This window comes from Leucopleurus acutus (genome assembly GCF_964270905.1).
Source record: "Leucopleurus acutus genome assembly, chromosome: 2".
NCBI classification, from domain to species: Eukaryota; Metazoa; Chordata; class Mammalia; order Artiodactyla; family Delphinidae; genus Leucopleurus; species Leucopleurus acutus.
The window spans coordinates 59,171,719-59,189,251 of NC_139143.1; the positions used below are offsets into that span (position 1 = coordinate 59,171,719).

General features: G+C 41.3%; 1 protein-coding gene across 2 annotated transcripts in view; it reads right to left on the minus strand.

The window, feature by feature from the left end:
• Positions 1-7,768: 7,768 nt before the first annotated feature.
• RASAL2 (RAS protein activator like 2) overlaps positions 7,769-17,533 on the minus strand; it is a gene marked incomplete at both ends in the record, with an annotated part of 376,959 nt that continues 367,194 nt past the window's right edge. For both annotated transcript variants that reach the window (XM_082834329.1, XM_082834328.1), the window contains 4 exons: positions 7,769-7,933; positions 13,225-13,312; positions 14,577-14,779; positions 16,863-16,997. In XM_082834329.1, the coding sequence (XP_082690455.1) occupies positions 7,769-7,933; positions 13,225-13,312; positions 14,577-14,779; positions 16,863-16,997 (591 nt within the window). The remainder of the gene's footprint in view (positions 7,934-13,224; positions 13,313-14,576; positions 14,780-16,862; positions 16,998-17,533) is intronic.

Consider the following 17,533-nt stretch of genomic DNA (forward strand, 5'->3'; position numbering starts at 1 on the left):
TTCCAGGCTTTTTTTTCCCCTCTTGTTTTTTTTAAAGTATTGTGAGATGAGAGATTGTGAAGAGGAAGAATTATTCCTAAATATTGTGACAAAAGCCTCAAGCTGATTTTTGAATATGACCTAAAGGCACATTTTTCAGTGATATCAGATTATAATCATAAGATGTCAGAGCTAGAGAGTTCCTCACAGGCCATCTAGCCAAAACCATAATTTTACAGACAAGGAAACTGATTGGCATTAATCTGGTAGCTTATTGCAATTGACTCATAGGCCAAAGAAATAGCACCCAGGCAATTCATTCTAAAATCTCACAAACTGAAGTCTCTAGGAAGAACAGTTGTGTGTGTGTGTGTGTGTGTGTGTGTGTGTGTGTGTGTGTGTGTGTGTGTGTGTGCGCGCGCGCGCGCGTGCGTGCGCGCGCCCGTCCGCATGCATGCACAAATGCCTGCCAGGTAGCGGGGAGGGAACTGGAGAGCTTTCGGTGCATTTTGCTGTTGAAGAGCAGGTGCAAATGATGCAATTTGGCATCTGATAAATTTTTTAGTAAAAGTTCAAGTAATAAGACTGCAGTGCTGAGTAGTAAGTCTACAAAAGTCAAGAACCGTTTTATTTTTGGCAGGGGTGGGTTACCAAACCAGAAACCATCTACCTTTTATTTTAAATTAAAACCAATAATGGGAAAATTGGGGTCAAGATGGGGAGTTCCAGCTTCTGGTCACTTTTGTTGGAATATAGCTATCTCATATTAATGGAGAGGATTTCTACCTCACAGATATAAAGGATGGAACTGGTGGGGACAAGGTAGAGTATATTATCAGCTTTAGTAGCATTTACTGATAAAATTTGAAATAGGGGGCAAACAAAACACCTATAGCCAACTTATCCCAGTTCCATGGATGGGAACAGAGAAAACATTGTAACAGACACTCACACAGTGCTCAGAGAGAGATATGGACTAGTGGTTGTTAACGCTATCTGAACTTAGAATCCTGTGGGGAAGGTTAAAAAAAAAAAAAAAAAAGCCTGGCCCAATCCTTAGAGAGATACTATTTAATTGTTCAATGGTGGGTCTAAAGGGGCATCTCTACTCTGATTTTTTCAAGATCCCAAGTGATTTTGATGAACAGTCAAGACTGAGAATCCCTGATTGTCATTTGTTTTAGTCTCCTTTGTCATTAAACATTTTTTGTGTGCTGGGGGTGGTGGTGGTGACCTAACAAGCTTGATTTCTGTACTTTCCTATTGGTGAAGGTGCTAACGACAAAAGGCAGGTAGCTGCAGCGAGGCTAAGAAAAATAAAGGGTATGGCTGGACATAAAGGGTAGATGGGTGGACAGTTAAGGGCTAAGATGACTAGGGGGTTACAAGATAGCATCAACAACAGTTTCTCTCTTTTTGATGTTTCAGATCCAGGAAGTCTTAAAGCTTACATTAGGTCATGAGCAATTCAGATTGAAATGGGTTGGCTTTGAAGTAAACAAAAAATAGCACACGTCTACTGTGACCTGGAGTCTCCTCACACAATTTTCTCTGGATTTTGAGTGAATTTTAGTTTTTTAATTCATAGTAAAACAGAAGTAGAAGTCACTAGATATGTGAAGAGGCTAACTGGTGGAATTTCAGACCTATACTTAGCCTGTAAGAAAATTACTTATGGGACCTGCATCCTGGGGTTTTAAAGAATGAAGGTAAGCAGAAGATGGGGGTATTTGGAAATAACCTCGAGAATTACAAGCAAACAAGAACAAAAAACCCCAACTAGACAACAAAAATCCTGAAACAAACCACATTAATCTATTGGGGAATTAAGAGACGATAGTACTGGTCTGGAGAGCTGAGTGGGGCCATACTTTCAATAAAGTGGAGGACATTTTCTTCACCAGTCACAAGCTAGTAAAGAGATTTCCAACTCTCCAGAATGAGGAGCTCTCTAAGGGTGTTATTACAATACAGTATGTGTTAATGCTAGCTCTTTGTCCTACAGCTAAATACTTTTACCTGTAAGTTGGGAAATTCTAAGACGCATTGTTCTTAATGTTAAAATATACCTTCAGAATAATGTTCCTGCATACATTTTGTTTCTGGTTTTTCTCCAAGTGTCCTAATCACCCAGATAACATGCTAGAAGTCAAACAGTAATATGTCAAATACAGTAGCAACTTTAGTCTGAAATGTTTAAAGTTAAAGTTTATTTGTATTCTTTGTAGGAATATCAATAAAAGACCTCAAACGTATCTATATCTGTACATGTACAAGAACCGTCAAAAATTATTCACAGAACAAAAATAAATCTTCTTTTAGAACAAACCCAGGTAATGAAATGCAGATATGGATCTCACATATGGAACAATCTAAGTGCCACTAGCACAAAAATATGGCTTTAAAAATAAAATAAAATCTTGGGTTTTGTTTTTCTAACGTGTATTTCTCTTTCTTGAAATAAAAAATAAATTATTTAGAGCTATCATTGTAAAATAGTCATGTGTATTAACACACTCTTATTAAGGCCCTGGAGATGAAAAACAAAATCAAATTTAGAAGTTCCTCACAGGTGTGATTCAGGTTAATGGGCTGCTGTCTGCTTTGAGTTAATTTTAATGTAACTAGGAAATGTCTAAGCACCAGTCAAAATTTAACCTGTACTATTTATTTCAAATTTTCTGCAGGATAGTGGTCAATTAGTTCACCTTTTGGTGAACAGGGAACTGAATTTTTTCCCTTGGGAGTTTAGAAGTGACATAAATATGATAGTTATTCTTAAATATTTGTAGCCCCACACAGATGATCGAGGCCCCTAAAACACAGCTTCTGTGGAAATCTTTCTACAACAGATATATCTGGTTTTAAATCCCAAACTAAAACATTTCCTAGGGAAAAACAAGGGCACTGAAAAATAAGAACGGAATAGGAAATTAAAATGCATGCTGAAATCTGGACACAAACGACCACTTGGCTTTCCTTGGGTGGCTCGTCGCCAAGCCTTGCTGGGTTGGTTCCTCAAACACCTGAGGATTAACTGATCAGGAACCAAAGCTATTTCTTTCTGTATCCTACTGTCGCATCAGTGATATTCAACTTTCTTTCTGTGACTCCCCAAGGTATCAATAATGATATCTAGGGTTCTTGAGACAATGTCAAGCCAAATTTCAAGTCACTTTAACTTATATATACATATAACACATATGGTACATTTTAAAGAGGAAAGAACCACTGTCATAAAATCTAACAAAGGAGAGCATAAAATCTAAAAAATCTCAAGGACGTTTGGGAATCACTGCTCTATAAGATGGATTAACATCCAGAAAAAGGAAGCCCTAGGAATCGTGTGTTTTGTGTGGGTACCCACATGTTGTCTACAGAAACGGCCTTTCTATATATCTACGTATTTCGAGATTGGGCAAAGGATATAAATCCTCCTGTTTCCTTGAACTGTTGGGCTATGGAGAAGGCTGCTGTGCATTAGTCCCCTTTTGGATCATGTATCTTCCTCAGGTTCTTTCACTCCTCATAAGATATTTATTCTGTCTCATGCAAATTTCATCACTTTTGTCCTTCCTAAACTCAAGAGCATTCCTAACTGGGTCATGACAGAATGCTTCTAGAACTAATAACAATCACTCAGACACAAAAAGGGATTCTATTTAAAAATTCAACACCCCAACATATCTTGCTTTTAAACAAACTGGCAAAATAGGTCCCTTCCATTGACATATTGATAAAAACAAAGTATCCCAAATTCTTGGCCCTCAGGTAAAGGGTGGGAAGGCAACTATTTACTGTTGAAGCGAGCAGGAGACTTCACTATCAGACTTGAAAAAGGGAAGGGGAATGGAGAAGAAAGCCCTTTTGGTTTTCCATAATCTGTAGAAGGTGACCCCCCCCAAAAAAGGTGAAAACACAGGGAAGGTATGGTGTGGGCTCCAGAGCTGCTGAGTCAGGCCCAGTGACAAGCCTAGTCTGGTGTCAACTCTAGTCAGGGTCACATGGGCCTTAGGTAAATCCCAAGGAGGGTTCCTTCCCCAAGTTCAGTCCCACAACCAGCCTTCTCAGAAACTCCAAACTGGACGTAACTGGAACTAAACCTAGATGGAAGGCAGAACAAATTGTAATCAAACTCACTTGATGGCAACTGTCTTGCTCTGGGGCTTCCAAAAAGGAACTGCTCTCAACCCAGTGTGCCTCTGAGGACAGAGGAACGAGGGTCGCTAGAGCTACAGATCCATAAATAGACTAAGATCTAAAAAGCTTTACTTTTAAAGTCAAGTTAATTCTCAAGGGCATACAGCAGTCGTAGACAGGAAATCCTACTTTTTCTTTCACTGTGCAACACCATTACAGGGAAAGGGAAAGGTAGAAGCAGACTAGAGAAAGCTAATTCTGACCAACTCAATGCCAAGTGAAAGGGCAAAGTTACAGCAGCATGATGACCTCATTTTACCACATTTCCCTTACAACAGACTGCCCTGGACCCCAACAGTATCTTGGTGATAGTGCCTGGATCATAGTAAGTGCTCAAGTGTTTGTCATTGTTACCTAGTTATAATCTCCCCTCCTTCATGGCTTGTATTGCAGAGACTCAGGTAATGTGATGACTTGAACGAAATGTTACTCCTTTTTGCTGCTTTGGCTCAGAAAGCTTATTGCTCCAGTGAAAATAAAACGGAAATATAAAGCTTTTTTCCTAAATCCTACCAACATTGTCCTTGTTAATGGCCAAATCTGGTTGTCATCTGGACAAGCATTTTGCAAGCACTTCACGGGAATTCCAAATTCCATTCAGCCTTGGTCTATGCTGCACCCCACCATGTGGTGACATGTTGGGTGTCAGAAGGAGTGCAAGACATGCTATCATAATCCACCCACTTCTCTTCAACCATACACCTCCTCCCAGCAAGAGAGGTATGCACTTATCTGGGCTGAAGAAAAGCCAATTAAGCAATACCTCCATAAAAATTATCAGCTGTTGCTGACTTTTTCCATACTAAAAAAAAAAATCTTTCAGAATAAGTTCCTATAGACTGCAGCATTCTCTAAAGAAATACTCAGAAAAATATTCGGACAGGAATAGGTTCAAAGGATAATCTAAAATTTAACATCTGGCAACTACACTGAACTCCTAGCTTACCTCTAATTTTATTATTTGTTTACTCTTTTCTCTTCATTCAAGATAACCTGATAATAGAGGGCTGCATAATCTATCCAAACATTTTGGGCATCTAATCTTCCAAAGTAGGCAGCCCTCTAAGAAGCTCCCATAATGCTGACAAGATGTACTGCATCCATCAAAAACATATTTGATTTTGTGTCCTCCAACCCTCCAATATAGTTTATCAGTCCTCTGTCATCCGTAACCACCACCTGAGAGCTTTCAAACCTCAGTGTAAGACATCACCCATGTTACATACGTAAGGCCACTGAAACTGACCATTCTTTTACCAGGTTTTCTGAAGACTTTTATAAAGAATGGCTAGAGCTGAAAATAGCCACAAACAAGAACGGACCTATGTTTACATACCCTCTCCCCAAACACGAAGCACTACTTCAGAATTGGTGATGTTTCTTTCCTATTAAAATAAGTCATTTGGCCACAGTGTGCCCTCAGCTTGGAGGGAAGAGAGAAGAATTTGTAAAATAATGATCACGGGTCAAGAAAATGCACAAGTGCCAATACATGTGGGCATGAAGTCTGCAGATCAGATAAGCACACTGGGCAGCTCCTGATTTAGATCTCTGACTGGCAGAAACAGGAGTGTTACGAAGGGGAAATGCTTTAAAAGCTTGTGGGCTGGGGACCATGGTGAGGTTGCTGAGATGCAAGGCCCAACACAAAGACCCACCTGAGGGCAGTGCTTAAGAGGTCAGAATGCAAGCCTGGGGGTGCGGTGGGAATGGAGGTTTGGTGTCTCTATCGGGGCTTCACCCAAAAGGGGACACAATAAATGTTCTCTCGTCTCCTTCTAAGTATTCTGCTATGTGGAAACACTCACTCCAGGTCTATGGCTTCCTCAGGTGGTTTTTTTTTCCCCCTCCTTTCTCCTTTTCCTTCTTAAAAAAAAATTCCTTAAGGTTTATAATTTCAACTAAACATCATTAACTTACTTGAGAAATGTTGTTGCTTTCTCAATATAAACAATTGCTTAGATCTTGCTTAAAGAGATTCTAACCCCTTTAAACATTATATCCAACAGCATAGAAGGCAGGAACTTTTCCTATTTGTGCAGTTATATGTACATATGTGTGAGTATATGTGTATATATACTTGTAAATATAATATGTGTTTAACTTGTAACATTCCATACTTCTGATAATCAAGGTTGCATTCAAGATGACATTTCACACCTCTGGAAAAAAGGAAGTAACTTAGCTTCCATGACTGTTTCTGTCCTACAACAAATCTGTCCTACAATAAAGCCAACGATGACAGCTAGTGAAACTGGGTTATTATTGCCAAATCTAAAAAGAGCATGGGAATAACAGCTGGAATGTGCTGTCCTCCCACTTTTAGTATTTTATTTTTCATTAAGAGTAATCATGACTTTTAAGAGAGCAATGCTTCAGATTTGGATTTCTTTCCAAATTTTACTGAGGGGATTAGAGGAAGAAGCAATTTAAAAGTTAAAGACTGAGATAAAATTACCCTGCCCAGAGATCTGCTAGTACACTGGGTAAAATCTTTATTCCAAACCAAAATTATAACTTACAAAAAAAAAAAATTTTTGATAGGAAATATTCAGAGATTGCTGCCATGGTATGGTATGGTTAGCCCTTTTCTGTATGGAAGAAAGGGTGTTTATTTCGGATGGCTTATGGACAGCATATTTGAATAACCTCTCCAGGGGAGAGTAAACCCTGTTGGTGATGACTGCTCCCACCATGGGGGAGGAAAGGGCAAGTGGGTGTGAAGATGCAGATGGTTTATAGAGACACAAATATTTATAGTTTTGTAAACTCTAAAGAGGAAGAAGAACACCCTTTATTACAGCTGGGGTAAAAAAAAAAAAGCCCCCTATCTAAAATGGAAAATTCCCGTCTGCTACAGACAGAAGGAAATAAACAGCAACAGGAGTTCAATAGAAATCACTCCGAAAGTCCAGTTTTGATACAACAGCTCTTATCTGTGTCCTCTGGAACAGTGTATCCCCAAATCAGATAGCTGTCCATCCAGAACCAGTCTTCGTTGCTCAATGGGATAAACTGTTTTGTTTGGATCTCGGTATTTGCATGTTTTCCTAAAGGACAAGGGAACCAGAGTGGGGTTTTTAAACTGGCAGAGGAATCCCTGAAAAACTCATTCTGACAATGTCCTACTGCGGTCTGTGTGCTCTATCAGACAGACACGTGGTCTCTACCAGGTGAGCCGCCAGGCTCATCTCTCATTCACATGTACCTCCTACTTTGCCTCCTCTAACAACTGCAGTGCTTTCAACAAGAGGATAACAATAATAAAAATAGCAATAATTAAAAAGGTAATCTACATTATTAACTTCCTTTGGGTATATTACAGTGGTATTTTCTGTACATGGCCCAGAACTAAGTTCCCTATGTACACAGAGCCGGGGGGGTGGGGAGGAAGCGTCGACCTTGGAAGTCTTAGCCTTATGCCCTGAAAGACAAGGTTCCTTTCTTCATTGGAGAGTTGCTCGCAACCCTGCTGTTCTGAAGTAGCAACATTCTGTAAACCTGGTGGGGCTGGGGAGAGGGCTGGGGACAGGAGAGCGGGGGCATTTCCTTCTGTCTCCTCCCACAGTCTGTCTATTCACAAAGCCCATCAGCAGCTGCTGTTTTTGAATTCACCATTCTCCGTGATGGAAAGCTTGGTGGGGTTGGTGGGGGAGATGCCATTGCGGACCTGCATGCTGTACCGCTCCTTCACTTGGGTCAGCGCGCTCATCAGTCTGGTGTTGGCCGAATCCAGCGACACGATCCGTTTTTCCTACAACACACCAATCATGGCTTTATTCTGGCTCCATGCAGGCAACTACACCGTAATATTCTATTGAATGACTGTTCTAATGCTTTCTATCAAACAGCAGTACACATGATGCTTCCCAGACAAATGGAACGTCTCTGCCTCTTTCTGCACCCTAGTCAGGCCAGCTTCCCCTGAGCCCAACGGGTCTGTGTTTATTTTCTCTCTTTTTTCCTTTCAGCATTAGCAGGATTTGTTATTAATCATCCCTTGGGACCCTAGGACATCATGTAAAAATGACACCATGTGTTACGTCAGACTATGAAACAGAGGTGTCAAGCTGCCTTGCTGTATTAAGTACTTTGGGTCAAAACTAAAACATGGGAATTAGGTGGCAAAGAAAGAAGCACCAGAGGTTTCATTTCACAGAGGAGAAGTGCATGTGATCTATGGGTTCTTAGACCCCGAAGGGGGCACATCAGTCACATTTGGAAAGAATTCACATGGTGCTCAAAACTGAAACAATACATGGTGGCAGTTTATAGTCACCAACAAAGTGAGGATGCAACAGCAAGAGGGGGAGAAGCAGCCAAAAGCTCAGACCAAGGAGTTATTTGAATATGGGAAGGGAGATGTGGCCAAAGGGGGATGCCAGAAACATAACACATGAAAACAAACAGAGAACACAAGCTCCTAGACTCATTCCAGCTCAGAGGTACTCCAGGAAAGCTACCCAATAAGGAGACTGCTTTCATTTTACTTTTGAATCTTGGGGGGGGGAAAAAAAAAGGCTTAGAACAAATATTTTGGAACCAAAGACTGTTGAATACACAAAAAAAAACCAAGAGAAAAAAGAGGGAAAAAATGGCAATCTAGAGAAAAGTAGGCTCATCTAAATTAAACAAAAATAAAAATCATCCCATCAAAATATTATCAGTCTCACAAAGACTAGGAGAGAAATCCTAGTCTTAGCTTCACCAGCTAGGTAAATCATCCTAGAACCTTTCCTACATGAAGTTGCCATTTTTTAGAAAACAAGTTAACGCTAAGAAGGACAGTCTTTACCTACATCTATGATATCAAAAAAAAAAGAAAACAAAAGCATGTGAGGAACAATCCCCAAAGCCAAAAAGAGCTTTTCTACCCAGGGAGTGTTTTAATTTACTCAGGGAAAAGCATGGTAAGGATAGTCATGGTCAGGTTCAGAGAGTACATACAAGGGCTGAGGGTTAGATGCTACTCCTTGCTGTTACAGCATAGCTCCACAGGGCCGTGAGCAGCACTGCTCTGCCAGAAATGTGCTGCCCAAGGATGCAGAGTGAAGACCACTGCCCTGGGGGGCAATTTAGGTAAAAGCATATGCAACAACAGCATCAAGTAAGGCTTCCCTTTAATCTCCTGCTTTGGGGGTGGGGCGGGGATCTGTATGGCAGCAGGGCTGGTGGTCACAGTTTCAAAAGTATGAAAAAAACTAGCTCACACTTGTTATTACTAACATTTTTTTTTCCTTTCCTTGATGGAGAACTCAGGTGGTAAGATACAAAAAAATCAGCATTATTAACTAACCCCTAATCTAGCCTAAGATGCTTTTTACTTTGGAAAGGTAACTTGTTTTAAGGATAAGCAAAACTCAAAGAAAGAAAGAACTACTAGGCTTAAAAAAAATAATAATTAAAAAAATTACAGCCAGTGGAATTTACTGGGATAACAAGTATAGATCTTTTAAAAGTCAGTAAGGGTTGGCCAGTGGTTACCAGGAGAAAAGGGGTGGGAGCCAGATATGATGTTTCCCCCTATGGTTAGAAATGATCTCTAAGCAGATAACCTGGTAATATCTAAAAATGATTAAAAAAGAAAAGATATATCAGTATTAGGATAAATTATAATGCCTCAATTCTAAGGAGTGCAGGATTCTCTAGGGTTGATCCAAAGAAATTAGGTATTCATGAAAAATTATTTGATTCTTAAAGGGTCAAAAAAGGCTAAGAATGATTGTCTTTCTTTATTTCCTGCAAGAGTAACAGCTGAAGTCAAGCAGCCCTTCTACTAAACAGTTGAAAGTTTCCAAGTGGAGAAACTCCCTTCTGTAACTCCCCCCACTGCCAACCTTTCAAAGTAAAACAAAAAAAAAAAACAAAACAAAAAAAAATCAAACAGGGACTTTTGAAAGTCAAGTTCAGTTGGCAAAAGATGGCCTTGACTTCTCCATTCTGCCTGGATTGAACGGCAAAGCAATCTAGTTCCTGCCTGACAGGAAGGATTTCAAGTGTGGGGAGTGCAGGAGCTGGAATGTGTAGGAGGCCAGTGCACCGGGCCAGGGCTGGGAACTGCTCAGCTAGAGAATGGACGGGTTACTTGCCTGTTTGCATAATCTCATCTCCATTTATGACCTGTAATTTAACACAGCGGAGATATCACTTGCAACAGTAACTAGGCAGCTGCTTGCTTCTCCTAGGAGGAAGTTCTCCACCTGAGTCATATGGAGAGATCCGGGGGTGGGTGAAAGGTGGCACAGTCCCTGGTCTGATGTTTAAGAAATGGTCCCTTAGTACCATCACCAGGATCTCCATGGTGGTGCTACAAGGCCCAGGACAGGGTCACCAGGGGAGTACTCATCCTCTCCCAGTTCCAATAGAAAGTGGCTGACCCCGGTGGAGCCTTTGGAGCATAAACTGACTCGAGGAGATGGAGAGGCTGAGTTCAGGGACCAGTCTTGTCTGTAGGGGCACAGGGCTGCTGAGAGAGAAGATGGAAACCAGTTTGCTGGGTACCTGACCTGTCCTGTTTTGGGAAATGTTGGGCCCATTGCTAGTATAAGGAAAGCAATTCATTTCAGAAATATTTTTTAACTGCCAGTGGCACCAAGGCAGATGCCAGGGACATAAAAGTATGGGTTCCGTCACTGGGAAGCTTTCACCCCCAAACATGTCCTCATTCTATTAAATAATGCCAGAAGGGCTGCTCTGCTCCATCAAACACTTAAGATGTAAGACTTATCCTTTCAAAGGAAAAGTCATTTGTTACAAAAGACACTAAAGGATTTTCATAGTCTTTTGCTAGAATAAGATTTTAATGTATCAGTGAGACAACAGCTGGAATTGGGAAACCTTCCTTTTAAGGAGATTATAATTTTTTAAAAAACTAGTTTTAGTGTTTATCATCTGTGCTGTGCATGGTGCAGTGGTTTTCAAAATGTGGTCTAACGGATTCTCCAAGTGTTCTTTAGGGATCCATAGTGAGCCTCCAGTAGAAAATTTATTATACAGTAATAAATTTCGTTGAGAGAAGCCCTTGTTCTTGAATGGTCAGCAGGAACAGCTGGAAAGCCATCTATGGGAGGCACCTCTGGTTCCGCCAAAACAGTCCACAGAATCAAACCATTTGAAAACCACTGCCTGAAATATGGACCCAAACTGTTATCTAGTTTAGCCAGACCACAAGTCTGACATTGACTGATGCTTTGAGGATAACAGTTCTCCCATTCCTGAATGGTGACGTCCTCGTGTTAACTGAGAGAAGGTCCTTACTTTCCAGAGTTTTTGAGCCCTGATGAAACTGATTCCCTCCCTTGCTTTCACCTTCTATGCCTATGACTCCTGCTCCATACCCAGTCATCTTACTCTAGACGTCAAAATGGGGGCAGAGGTGGGGTAGAAATCTTCAGAAGCTAATGATGAGGTTGTCTTGACAGGCAACCGAGAAAGTGGAAATACTGTATGCACAGAGCCACGACTACGACACCCCCAAGCTCCCTCTGCTTAAGACTGACTCGGTTTTAGACAAGCTGAAGTTATTAAAACGGTCTGTATGATTTCATTAGAACTAAAATCTGTTCGGGTGTAGTTATTAATAGAACTCTCTCTGCTTTACACTGTCACATTGAAGATCCCCAAGTGAACACTTATCAACACTTGTTTCCCTGACTAAATTGCCTTCTTTATCCAGACTGTTTCTCTTAAGCCTCTCAGATGAATTTTTACAGTGTGCCTGTCGAGAAGGCCTTGTCTCTGCTACCCGTCCCTCACCTACCTTGGGGACACCTAGAAAAGTTTAAAAAATGGACCAAGTAAGAACTTTCTTCTGATTCTTAGGAGGTCTAAATATCCAGAAACTGCAGAATTCAAAGGTCCAAAATATTCTGGGAACCGTGCTGACGAGAGAGCATCACAACTCACCCTCGACTGCCGGGTCTCGTGTATGTGAGGGAGTAGGAGGCCCATGACGCACTCTTCCCATGGCTGTGCTTTCAGCCTTACTCCCAATTCCTTTGAAAAATAAACCCCATCCCGTATTAGCCCTGTCAGGAAACTAGACTGGGGGTAAAATGCGTGTTTAAGAATACTGGGGGCTCTGCCATAGACTGACTACTGGCTGATAAGGAGAGAAGAAAGTTGGACATAAAGTCCTTGCTCCCATTTTTATTTCAGAGCTGAGGGAAATGATATGGTACTTAAGGGTGAGAAACGCAAACCTGGCTGGGTGGTCTTCAGGGAGGTGATACATTCAGTGGCCAGACCAGCCACATCCAAGCTGCACTGCCGTTTTTTATTTGTTTCACTCTAAGAAATACAACCATGTTTTGCACTGATAAAATGAAAAAGGAATTAGAAACATTTCCTGCCTCCTGGGTTTTGCTCTGATCACTGACATGAACCTGGGAGGGGGTGCTCTTGGCAGTCATCCGTCATGCCATTATTATCACAGGTAGAAGCTGCAGTGAGCAGAGGCCCAGGTTCTGATTTCATCAACCAAAAGAGGCTCTCCAAGCACAGCGCCAACAGAGAAGGGCAGCCAAGCGAATCCCAGGCATCAATGCCAAATCCGGAACCAAAAGAATAACAAGGAAGGGTACCTTTTATAACCCTGTCTTTCCCCTGCAGCTAGACTACTGTTTGGGGCCAGAGGCTGATGGCACAGTGGACGTGACTGACAAGACTGTGAACATCATAGCCAAGCAATGGTCAGTGGAGGTCACAAGCCAGACACATGCAGTGTACTTTTCACAGGTACCCCCTTAGAGAATCCCCTCCTTTCCAGAAGGAAAGAAGTAAACCCCATCATGCACTAGGTTGAGATTTGTCGAGCAACTGCACTAAGCACGCTAAAACTTTGCTAGGTTAACAGACTTGTCACCAGTAAAGGAAAGAAAAGGTCATAGAGGTCACAAAGAAACTCTTTTACTCTTCACAAGGTAATGCTGAGAACTTTCCAGTGACCTATTGTCCATCATGTGCCTTGGCATTTGCAAAGGGTGGGAAGTCAGGAGATAAGTTATTATAAACAAGTGCCTTCCACTAGACTAAGAACCTGCTTACCTGTGCATCAATTATTTTTTGCTTTGCATCGATAACTGCTTGCATCTCAGCATGATCCTTCTTCAATTCCTCTTCCACAGCCATTAGCCTAGAATGGGGTAGTAAGGAGAGATCAATATCTTCAAGGAGAGAGCTGGTTAACGTAGAGGACAAGAAACCCACACTCAGGACAGCTCAGTACTGTCACTCCTTCCTAGTACAAGATCTGCAACCACGCTCTATCTTCTCACCCACCTTAGAAGAAGACATCCAAAGTTGATTTCTCTACTGGGACTGGATTTTTACCTCCTCTGGAACAGCATTCCCACAATTATTATCTCCCTCTTTTCTATCAGATCCTTTCCTCAGCACAACTTATTTCATCTTAAAATAGCAAACCAACCCACAAAAACCAAATCCTCTCCTAATCTTGTTACCTTGTAACAGCTGACCTTTCTCTTCCCCTGAACAGCTAAGTTTCCTCAGAGCGTACTCTACACATAGTAGGTCTACTTTCTTTCTCTTCCACCATTCACATCTTAGCCCCCTGATGTTTAAACTCCACGAAAAGCCTCTCGGTAAGACTGCTAAATACTTATGTGCTGCTAAAACAGCAAACCTTCTCTGACTTTAAGTTACTTGACCTGCCTACAGCATTTAACAACACTGAAGCACAGTGGTCATGAGCATGGACTCTGGGGCTTGACGGCGTGGTTTCAAATCCCAGCAGCAACACTAAGTGACCTTGGGCAAGTGACTTAATGAATTTGTTGCCTGTTTCTTTATTTGTAAAATGAGAATAATAATAATGCCTACTTCAGAGGTTGGCATTAATCAAATTATTATTAACAGATTAAACAAATTTTATCTGTAAAGTGCTTAGAAAAGTACCTGGCCCATAGTAAGTGCTATGTAGTGTTTGGTAAAATTGTCCCCTCCCTTAGTCTCCCTTGGACGTCCTTGGCCTTCTCCCTTGATTCTCTGGCCCTGAAGACATCCCATGAAACTCCCTTCCACCTCTCTGGGCTTGCTGTAAAAAACTAAGTTAGGCTTTGACATTGAATATGTACATTTTTAAGATTCAGTTTTCCTCTAAGACCTCTCAAGTGAGTCACTAAGTTTTAATTTTTTCTAATTGTTACAACTAAAGGAAAATAGACTACCTCTATCTTCAAAGGAAGTGCACTAAGGTCTCACATTTAGAAAAGTGTAAGAGATATAGTCAGCCGTCACCTTTGTACCAAGTACCACAGAGGACATGCAGAGCTGCAAATGGCTTTTGCTGCCATTGCTTTAGGATTCTCTGGCTCATCGTCCCACCTCTTTGCAGCCCTAGCTACCTAGCCCACGTCCACCACCAGGTGACCTCTGACCTGCTGATGATGCTCTTCATCTGGCTATCCTTCTCCTCCTGCTGCCTGCGCAGCCGCTCCTCGCTGTCCTCCAGCCGGGCCTTGTACTCTAGCAGCAGCTTCTGCATCTGCTGCTCCTGCACCAGCAACCGGCGCTCATACTCCTCTAGCCGCCGGCTGGACACTCGCAGGCGCTCCTTCAGTTTAGTAATTTCCTGTTCGTACTAGAGCAGAGAAGAGGCACCACAGACAAGGAGAGAAATACTGGAGTTATGCTGGTTTTAGACGTTAGTGATTTATTTTTTATGATAGAAACCCTAGGCAATGGAGCTGGATGCTGCCTGAACTGCCATTCCACGGGCTGCTGACGTTCTTTAAAATTATCAACAGGCATCACTTAGGAGCTCTGCCCGCCTCCTAAAATTACATTTTTAGTCTTACCTTGGCACTCCAAACCTATATATCTATGTATCACTCTCCACATTAAACTACCAGTTCCTGCAAGCCACATCCAATCTGTGACCGTATCAAATGGGAGCAGGAAAAAAAAAAGATCAAGCATTTAGAAGCCTGACAAATGACTTAAAATAAGCCAAAAGCCAGTTGTCTACATGAGAAAAGATTTCTGTATCATCACCTGTACTGCAGGATCTCTGACATGCCTTCACTCATCAGACTGCCATTCTTTCACCCTACTAGAGCCAGCCCTTTAGAGAGCAAGCAGCACTTCTATAATGTTAAGTTACTAAATCAATAAATAGAATTTTATGGCAGAATAGGCTATTGCTGCTTTCTCCCCAGCTATAAAAGTGTAAAACATTCAGGTCACAAGCTCTAAGCAAAAGGCCTACATGTTCTCTGGGGCTGATTAATACTGCCTCTTGGCCCATTTTCACGATATCGTTCATCTGCCCAGTTTGCTACTGCTTGTTGGAACACATGTCTGTTTTCTCACTAAAGCTTTATATAAATTTATATTCACTAAAGCTTTATATAATTCAATTGGTTACATGGCCCTTTCTTGTACTGAAGCTGCTGTGGGTTGGAGTTTGAGTAACTGGAATGTCAAATTTATGGGTGAGGTGAGAAGCATTAAGCTGTCTTGTATATGGCCTATTTAAATTCATTAGTAATTAATGATAAATCCGTATGCTGCTTTGTAAAATGCAATGTTATTTTTACATAATATTCCATTTAATTGACAATCAGACAGTTAGCTTCTGCTTATCCAACGTCATGGTCCTACACTATGCTTATTAATCCAGAAGGTCAAAGATGACAGTTCTTATACAGTTTGAAGAGGTAGACTACGTCAATAAGAATAGTTTAGGTTCCTGCTGATAAGTAAGCAGAAGCTACTTGTCTGGCTGTTAATGAGGTAATGCCATACATGGTGTCAATGTTCTTGTTTGATAATCCTTATTCTTCATGTCAGCTTTTCTTAACAAAACAAAACGAAACAAAACTGAAGCAATAGATAATGTCTTTTTTTTTTTTAGTCAGTGTCTTTTAAAAAAACAGCTATAGTGTTACAAGTTCTTTACCCAGAAAAGGTGAAAAGAAAAACAAAAAAAGGGACTTCCCTGGTGGCGCAGTGTTTAAGAATCTGCCTGGCAACGCAGGGGACACGGGTTCGAGCCCTGGTCCAGGAAGATTCCCACATGCCACGGAGCAACTAAGCCCATGCACCACAACTACTGAGCCTGCGCTCTAGAGCCCACGAGCCACAACTACTGAAGGCTGCAAGCCACAACTACTGAAGCTCATGTGCCTAGAGCCTGTGCTCTGCAACAAGAGAGCCACTGCAATGAGAAGCCTGCACATCGCAACAAAGAGTAGCCCCTGCTTGTGGCAACTAGAGAAAGCCCTTGCACAGCAACGAAGACCCAACGCAGCCAATAAATAAATAAATAAACAAAGAAAAACAAAAAAAGACAAAATCATTACAAAGATATAGAATGGAAGTCTAGTCCAAGGGTAATCTTGACTTTGGTTAGTTATACAGAAACACTAAATATTCACCTAAAATGACTAGAAACGAGTAGCAGAGTTTTCTCCAAGTTAAGTCACCTCATATTAAAAAAAAAAAAAAAAATTAGAGCTAATCCTCCCACCCCAGCTTGATGGACATTTCCGCATATTTTCAAACACAGACACTACCTGAATTATCATACACAGATACGTATATAAGGGTTAACATAAGAGGTGGAGCTGAAGTTGGGGACCCTGGGGAGATCATCTCCTTGGCTAGACGACCCTTTGGGTGGCCTATCACTGTGTGGGCAATAAAGACAGACTAGGTTCTACCTTCTCAGCATGCTTGGCTTCATCTTGATTTTGCTCGGTTTCTTCTACATCTTCTTCATATTGCCCATTGTTCAGAACCCAGGCTGCTGTCCTCTCTACTGGGGACATTGTGGCAGAGTCCACAGGTGACTGAACCTGCGTCAGAAATACCTATTAGCATCTCCAAAAAGAGCTCATCCACAGTTAGGTTTCACAAAGAGAGCTATTCTTAGAAGACATTATTGTGATCCCTGTTTCTGTTAAATGTTCCCAGTTCTAAATAATATTTTGTTACTGCAAAGGCTGGTGGTGAGGGAAGAGAATATCCATTTATACAAGGACAAAATCTTCTGAAATGTTGTGAATAGAAATCACAGCTAAGAACCTGCCGTTTTTTCCCTCCAAAGAGGGAAAGCCAAGGCCTTAAAATTGTTAATTAGTCCAATGGTTTCATTAGGTCATTACCTAATGAAATTACGATGATGACAGAATGAGAGAAGGAAAGCACAAGTTGATGGTTGATTGCTCAGGTGAGGAAACATCTGCTTAACCAGGGATGATCAGGAACCAAGGAATTGATTAATGCTAAACAACTCACAAGGTACACATTTATATATCAGAATGCCAAATTCTTAATTTTCACATCAACCATTTAGGGAAAGAGAAAAAAAGTGATATTGGTCATTTTTACA